General features: G+C 45.8%; 1 protein-coding gene across 2 annotated transcripts in view; it reads left to right on the top strand.

The window, feature by feature from the left end:
* PPP1R14D (protein phosphatase 1 regulatory inhibitor subunit 14D) overlaps nucleotides 1-8,553 on the top strand; it is a 43,004-nt gene that overhangs the window by 23,501 nt on the left and 10,950 nt on the right. Inside the window, exons 1-2 of one of the 2 annotated variants that reach the window (XM_037502234.1) lie at nucleotides 7,489-7,540; nucleotides 7,714-7,992. In XM_037502234.1, coding sequence (XP_037358131.1) covers nucleotides 7,517-7,540; nucleotides 7,714-7,992 — 303 coding nt within the window. In that variant the 5' untranslated portion in view covers nucleotides 7,489-7,516. Of the gene's footprint in view, nucleotides 1-7,488; nucleotides 7,541-7,713; nucleotides 7,993-8,553 lie in introns of those variants that run through there. The other variant, XM_054700637.1, reaches the window with a different exon arrangement.

Raw genomic sequence — 8,553 nt, 5'->3', positions numbered from 1 at the left:
CCTGGCAATGTTGGATTTAGGACAGTGATGCTGTGCTGGGAATGAAGCAGATTGTTATGCAGTTGCTCAGAAGAAAGCATTTTGTAGTGATTTGATTCCTGCCTCTCCAATTCCTTACACACAGGAGAACTCTAACAGAAGATTATTACTTTATTGTAATACTACATTACACAGGATTATCAGTACATCTGTCATAGGTGCCATTACAAAAACCCACACTGGCAATGCCCAAACCCTGGTCCTAAATGCTTTCCACACATTGCTCCATATACTCAAACCAAGAATGTAGGTACTGTTTTTATCCCCATTTTACAGATGAGCAAACAGGTTCAGACAGGTGATCTACTTGTCAGATCATGTTGCAGTTAGGTGGCGGTGTGGGAACTGAAGTCCAGGAAGGTCAATTCCATTACGTCAGCGTTTAAACAGTGGGTTTTACTGCACTTACAATTCTAACTTCATCTGGAATATGGGCTAACATTCTCTTCTTTCTAGCTTTTTTTTTAAAATATATTTTTAAAGATTTATTTATGCATACAAGAGCTGGAGTACAGGCCAGAAATGCGGGGGTGGGGGCAGGTGCGAGGATTCACCAGAGACAGTGGGGAGCAGAGCAGGCAGACTGACTGAAGTACACTGCTGAGGGGAGCAGGGGGCGAGACAGGAGAGGTCTGTGGCACCATGTGGTTGCTCTCTGGCCGGCTGGGGATCGAACTCAGGCTGCAGAGGCTGCGGATTGCTTCATAGTGTGGTGCTTAACCCCTTGTGCCACCAGGGAGGTCCCCTCTTCTTTCTAGTTTTTAAAGTATTTTCCAAATTCTGATAATGAGTCATAATAAAGAGAGAAATATATTAAGACAATCACCCATTCATCACATTTAATCACAAAGGACTCCTCTCTCCATGTTCTTTCCTGGTCTCTATCACTTTGGATTTAGTTATCAGTGCCCCCTGCTTTTCGCTGGGCTTTTCCTGCAAACATTCAGCCAACCTCTGAGTCTCAACAGTCTTCCCTAGTAATCACTCAAACTCTTCCCTTCTTTTTTTTTTTTAAGATTTATTTATTTATGCATACAAGAATTGGGGTACAGTCCAGAGGTGTGGGGGTGAGAGGATTCACCAGAGACAGAGTAGGGACCAGAACAGCTGGATTGACTGAAATACACTGCTGAGGGGAGCAGCGGGTGAGACAGAAGTCTGCTGCGCCATGTGGGTAGCTCCCTGGTCGGGGATTGAACTCGTGCTGCAGTAGCCGTGGACAGCTTCATAGGTTGCATCTTAACCCTTTGGGCCACCAAGGAGGCCCCCATCCCTTCTTGACTGTTGCCATTGCTGCCCTGGCTCTGGGCTCTATGCCAGCTTTAGGATGGGCTCCAGGCTTGAGGTTCCCTCTTGCAGTTCTGTTTTTATCTGGTCTTCACCTGTTCAGACCCTCAGTGACCCCTAAGAAAGTCTTTGCATTGTGTACATTTGTTCCCTGGATGGATTCATAAAATTCAGTTTTGGGAGAGTCAGAGAGTGCCAGAGCTGCCTGGAAGCTTAAAGCCCTTCCCCTTACATATAGGAAACTGAGACCCACAGAATAGTCTTTGATTTGTTCAGAGACACAGAATTAGTATGTGGCAAAAGCCAGCCCAGATTTCTGGTCTCTTAATTGCCAGTCTTGGTCCTTTTCCATCGTTCTGACCTGACATCCTGTATTTCCATATGCTAAGGTTTTATAATTCTATATTGGAGGCCCAAAGGGAGGTGCTCTTCTGGTAGACCTTGTGGATCACCTTCCCTCTGTGAATTTGAAGGTCTGTTTTTGTGCTGCAGGCTTCATTTTTATTTGCCATGTCAATTAACAACCAGGGGATTATTTGGTGAGAATATTTACTCCTTAACACCACTACTAGAAAAGGAACACTGAGTGTCTCGACTGGTGGTCTGGGGACTTCTATTGGTAGGTGGGATAGATTTCCACCAAAGATGGTAGACCCCACCTCACCTTCCTGTCCATGTTGCTTCTCCTACCAAGAGGTGGCATGTATTTCCCTTCCCTTTGAATCTGTAACTTGCTTCGACCAATAGGGCATAGAAGAAGTGGTACAGTGTGACTTCCAGGCCTCAGCCTTGTGCCTTCCATTTTCCCCTCTTAGAACCACTTGTAAAGAAGTTTGACTACTTTGCAAGAGATAGAGGCTGCCCAAAGAGAGCCAGACTCTGGCAGATGAGCAACTAGGGAGAGAGTAAGCTTCATCTTCTAGAAGATGTGTGCCACATTGCATCCTTAGCCCCCATCAGTTGCTTCATCAGAAACTAGCTGCACCTGCAGAGCTCTACCAACTTGTAGATTTTGAGCAAATAAACAGCTGTTTTAAGTCTTTGAATTTGGAGATGTCTTGTTATGTGTCAATAATAACTAAAGCAGGGCCTCCCCGGTGGCGCAGCGGTTGAGCGCTGGGTTGCGAAGCTGCCCGCGGCCTCTGCAGCGCCGGTTCGGTCCCCGGCTGCTCCCCGGCCACCGGAGGAGGGTCCCACATGGCCTGCAGACCTCTCCTGCCGCCCGCTGCTCCCCTCAGCGGTGTACTTCGCTTCTGCCTGCTCTGCTCCTCGCTCTGGCTCTGGTGAATTCTCTCACCCTCCCGCGCTTCTGACTGTACCCAGTGCATGTATAAACAAGCAAACAAATAAATAAATAAATAAAAACATGCCTCTATAAAAAAAAAAAAAAAAAAAAAATATAATAATAACTAAAGCAGCAGCAGAATAAGTTTTATTTACTGAATGAATTTTAGTTTTGTTGATCTAATGATCATAAAGTAAATTTTGTACTTATTTTTTTAGTTTTAATGATCTAAATAGAAGTCCACCAGTACTCTTGATAATGCAGAAATAAGAATATATCTTTGGGACCTCCCTGGTGGCACAAGGGTTTAAGACTCAAGACTATGAAGCTATCTGCAGTCACTGCAGCATGAGTTTGATCCCCAGCCAGGGAGCTACCCATATGGCGCAGCAGACCTCTCCTGACTCACCTGCTGCTCCCCTCAGCAGTGTATTTCAGTCAATCTGCCTGTTCTGTTCCCCGTTCTGTCTCTGGTGAATCCTCTCACCCTCCCCACCTCTGGCCTATAGCCCAGTTCTTGTATGCATAAATAAATCTTTAAAAAAAAGAATATATCTGTTGTTTTCTTTTTCTAGACTATTAGTGACTAATCTCAATAGTCATTGATTAAAGTGACTATATTTTTTCTTTTTTTTTTTTAGATTTATTTATTTATTTATACAAGCACTGGGTACAGTTAGAAGCATGGGAGGGTGAGAGAATTCACCAGAGCCAGAGCAGGGAGCAGAGCAGGCAGAAGGACCGAAGTACACTGCTGAGGGGAGCAGCGGGCGGCAGGAGAGGTCTGCGCGCCATGTGGGACCCTCCTCCAGTGGCCGGGGAGCAGTCGGGGATCGAACTGGCGCTGCAGAGGCTGCGGGCAGCTTCACAACCCAGTGCTCAACCACTGCGCCACCAGGGAGGCCCTACATTTTTTCTTTTTAAAAAATTCTTATTTTTTATTTTTGCATAGAAGAATTGGGGTATAGGTCAGAGTTTGGGGGCTGAGAATATTCACCAGAGACAGAATGGGGAGCAGAGCAGGTAGATCTACTGAAATACACTGCTGAGGGGAATAGAGGTCGAGACAGGAAAGGTCTACTGCACCATGTGGGTTATCTCCCTGGCTGGGGATCGAATTCAGGCTGATGAAGTGATAGCACTGAGACTTAAACTCTAGGCCACCAGGGAGGCCCTGTATTTTAAAAATTAATTAATTTACTTTTAAAGATTTATTTATGCATACATGATCTGGGGTACAGGCCAGGGGTTAGAGGGGGTGAGAGGACCCACCAGAGACAGAGTGGGGAACAGAACAGGTGGATTGACTGAAATACACCGCGGAGGGGAGCAGCGTGCAAGTTAGGAGAGGTCTGCTATGCCATGTGGGTCACCTCTCTGGCCAGTTGGGGATCAAACTTGTGCTGCAGTGGCTGCTAATAGCTTCCTAGTTTGCATCTTAACCCCTTGTGCCACCAGGGAGGCCCTATTTATTTATTTTCTTACATCACTATTCATTGTTATACAGTACTTGATTTCTCCCCTCAGGAGAGAAAAAAAATGGATTGCTAGCATTTTTTTGCCATTATAAGTAGTGCTGCTATGAATATCCTTGTAGCTGTTCCTTTGTTAGAGCATCCATGACTTTTTCCTGACCCTCTTTTTGGTTTCTCTATGTTCCTCATATAAGTAAAGCCATTCAACATTTCTTTTTCTTTCTGACTTATTTCTCTTAGCATAATCCCTTCCAGTTCCATCCATGTTGCTGCAAATGGCATGAGTTTGTCTTTTTGATTGCTGAGTAGTATTCCATTGTGTATATATGCCAGATCATCTTGATCCATTTGTCTGTTTGGGGGGCATTTGGGTTGTTTCCATATCTTAGCTCTTGTAAATAATGCTGCAATAAACATTAGGGTGCAGATTTCTTTTTGAATTAGTGTTCTTGTGTTCTTTGGGTTGACTCCTTGGAATGGAATTGCTGGGTTATGTCTTATGGTATTAAATGAATTTCTTTCTCTAAGTCATGGTCCAAAGTTTTTAAAACTCTGAAGTATTGGAAGATGCACAAAACCACTTAATGACATAAAAAGCATTCAAAGCATAGCAAGGCACAAAATAGCATGCATATATTACAAAATGATCTACTTTTCTGAAAATCTTAAACAAATAAATATTTATGAAATAAATAGAAAAAAGCATACCAAACAGATAATTTATACATTTCTTCTTTTATCTGTATTTTTAGAATTATATACAATGAATAGGTCTTTTTTAAAAACCTATTTCTTGAATAGTTGTAGTTAAAAGTTTTCCAAATAATTCTAGATAGTATGTTTCAATTATGTTAAAGATACATATATAAAAAAAGATTAGAAAGAAATTTGCCAGAAAATTAGCATGGGTTGTTTTTGTGTGGTAGGATTGTGGTAAATTTTTACTGTTTTAAAGTTTAGAAATGTTTCTAAAATGAATGTGTTTTATTATTTAAAAAAATGTTATAAGAGCAGAAACGGTATAAAAGAACAGCCTAGTTCGGGTGGGTGTGCCTGCTTGCTGCCCATTTTGTGCCTCCACCATTCCAGGCCAGGAGAGCGGGACAGACACCTCGCCTTTGGCCAGTGGTGACCAGGCTTTTATAGCCTCCTACCTGATGTGACCTTGTGGTCCTGGTAGTTTATTCTTCTTACCTTATCGTGAGTCTGAATTCCCTTATCTTGGGCAAACTTATTGGTGAATGGTGACATGCGAAGGCCAGAGAGATGTGTGTTTGAGCTGAGATAGAAGAATGTAAATAAGGAGTCTCACACTATAAATGATGGGCATAAATCACTGGTGTGCCTTTGAGTTTCACCAGGACCATATTTTGTGCTCAAGCAGCATTGCACCAACCCCCAGTCTGTAGATAAGGAAACAGGTTCCGAAAGACTTTATGCACTAATCTGGCTGTGTCTCTGGGTAGGCATTCATGACATTTGCATATTTATATTTTTAAAGATTTATGTTTATTATTCATGCATACAAGAGCTGGGGTGTAGGCCAGAGGTGCAGGAGGGTGAAAGGATTCACCAGAGACAGAGTGGGGAACAGAACAGGCAGACTGAAATACACTGCTGAGGGGAGCAGCAGGCGAGATAGGAGAGGTCTGCTGCGCATGTGGGTCACCTCCCTGGCCGGGGTCTAACTCGTACTGCAGTGGCTTTGGGTAGCTTCACAATGCTGCGTCTTAACCACTATGCCACCAGGGTGGCCCCTAAAGATTTATTTTATTTATTTATGCGTACAAGAGCTGGGGTGTAGGCCAGAGGTGTGGTGCGGGGAGGGTAAAAGGTTTCACCAGAGACAGAGTGGGAAGCAGAACAGGTGGATTGACTGAAACACACGACTGAGGGGAGCAGCGGGTGAGACAGGAGAGGTCTGCTGGGCCATGTGTGTCAGCTCCCTGGATGAGGATTGAACTCAAGCTGCAGAGGCTGCTGATAGCTTCACAGTGCTGAGACTTAACCCGTTGTGCCACCAGTGAGGTCCCAAAACAGAATTTCAAGGTCATAAAGGGGTAGGGGCACAGAGGAAATTTATCCTTACTCTTCAGGATTCTTCCTGGGCTCATGATCTAGTAATCAAATTAACATCAATTAGATTAGTGAGAGAAAAGAACAAAGTTAATTGCATATGTATGGAGAATCTGCATGGATATAGATGGGGCAAAAAGAAGGTACACATACCCTGAGCTGAGGCAGGGAATAGGGATCCCCACCTTCAAGAGACAAGCGGGGTGCTTTTGTAACTAGGGGATAACTCCCATGACAAAGATCAGATGCTCTGTAATTAGACCTTTGCCTGCCATATAGATGGGCTTCTCTGATGGAAAGGGGATTTCTGGTAAAATTCCTAATTCTGAGTAATATCCCTAATTTTCATTCTTCCAGACAGTTAAAGGAGTGATGGAAAGTTTCTTATGTGCCTGCAGGATCTTGATTGACCTAGGCTCAAAATACTACATGCCGGGCCTCCCCGGTGGCGCAGCAGTTGAGCGCTGGGTTGCGAAGCTGCCCGGAGCCTCTGCAGCACCGGTTCGATCCCTGGCTGCTCCCCGGCCACCGGAGGAGGGTCCCACATGGCGCGCAGACCCCTCCTGCCACCCGCTGCTCCCCTCAGCAGTGTATTTCGTCAGTCTGTCTGTTCTGTTCCCCGCTCTGGCTCTGGTGAATCACCCTCCTGCACTTCTGACTGTACCCAGTGCTTGTATAAATAAATAAACAAATAAATAAATAAATCTTTTAAAAAAAGATTGCATTCTATTCTGTAACTTTTCTAAGATGTTTAGACATTTTTTTCACAAAGGACTAAACAAAAACACCCTTCCTTTTGAAAACAAGTCTGTTGAGATATATAATGTTAATTGTTGACACCTGGGTGTAAATTAGGTCTGCAGGTTTTCCTTCGTGTCAGGAAAGATGTGAGTCAGGGGAGGGTCATGTGGTAAGAAACATGGTTTCCTGAGCAGTTGCCTCTGGAAGCAGGTCTGGGAGACATGTCTTATGAGCAGGGTCTGGTGGATAGTGGAGTTCTTCTCCCCCACTCAGCTGCCTTTCCATTGCTGCTGAACAAAGGGCAGAGTTCATTCAGACACAGGCACTGACCCTTGAGGGCCAGAAGCACCCATCTGTCCGGCTCTATCCTGAGACTCTCTCCCCAACGGCCACACCCTGATCCCCCAGGATTCCCCTGACCGCAGCTCCTCAGGACCCAGGGGCTCTCCTCTCAGGCAAGTGGGAAGCCCAGGGCTCTCAGCTGAGTGTGATTTGGGCCCTAATCTGGATAGGACTGTAGAGCACCAGCCAGAGCCCTGCACCCCTCAGGATCAGGAGGAGGCATGGCACCCTGTTGCCCTTTGTTCAGCAGCAGTAGGAAGGAGGCTGGGGCATGACTCCAGAGTGCCACTCACTGGTAACAAGGAGGCAGGAAGCTGGCATTCCCAGCACCAGACAAAGGCCTGTTGATCCTTGACCCCTGCCCCTCCCAGCACCATGGCCCTCCCGCCTGCCTTCCCTTTTCCCAGCAGTTCTCTCGCTCTATTCTTCGGCTCCTCACTTCCCTGGCACCCTTGCTCTCCCTGGCAGCTTTTCCAGCTCCTCGCCCAGGCCAGTCCTTCCATGCTGTCTTCAAGCCCTGCTTCCTGCACATCTCCCCACCCAGACACGGAGAACGCAAGTAAGAATGTCCAGTGGGCTTCATCTAGGAGGAGGCTATCGTCTACAGACTCGGAGCTGAAAGACCCCCCCAAACTTCCCAGGTCCCGGAGACCCAGCCGGCTGACAGTGAAGTATGACCTAGGACACCTCCAGCGCTGGCTGGAGTTGGAGAAGTGGGTGGACATGCAGGTCCAGGAACTCTTCCAGGTGGGTAGCGTGGCGAGGAGAGGGGAGACCTGGGGTCTGAGGCCCCACCTGGGGGCCTGCTTGGAGGTCTCTGGAGGAGCTGAGGGCTGATGGGAAAGTCCATGGAGAGAAAACTTCCCAACCGGGCATGTGTGCATCTGCTTTCCAGAAATCTGTATCTCATTGGCCTTGGCTCTGCCTCTAACTCTCTTCATGATTTGGGGTAGGTCTTTTAACAGGTCTGAGACTAGTTTCCTCATCTGCGAAAAGGGGCAATACCTATAGCAATACCTGTATCCCCTTCGTCAGACTACCTCAAATGAGATAGAACAAAGGCTTATTTTTTCCTTTATTTTTTGTCTTTATTTGCTCTCAGTCTCAACACGCAAACTGCAGCTCTCAGCCCTGTGTAACTATTTCAATTTAATGAAAAATTAAATAGGATTACACTCGTCACATTCAAGTACCCCAGCCCCATGCAATTAGTGACTATCCTAGAGAACATTTCCATCATCTCAGAATGGATAGCGCGGGGCCAGAATATCAGGGTAACCAGAGTGAGCCCCAGGTTTATTTATTTAT

Source organism: Talpa occidentalis, unplaced genomic scaffold (assembly GCF_014898055.3).
Source record: "Talpa occidentalis isolate TD23 unplaced genomic scaffold, MPIMG_talOcc4v2.1 talOcc4.11, whole genome shotgun sequence".
NCBI lineage: Eukaryota > Metazoa > Chordata > Mammalia > Eulipotyphla > Talpidae > Talpa > Talpa occidentalis.
Note: the sequence above shows the minus strand (reverse complement) of the source record. Positions and strands in the feature narration are given on the sequence as shown.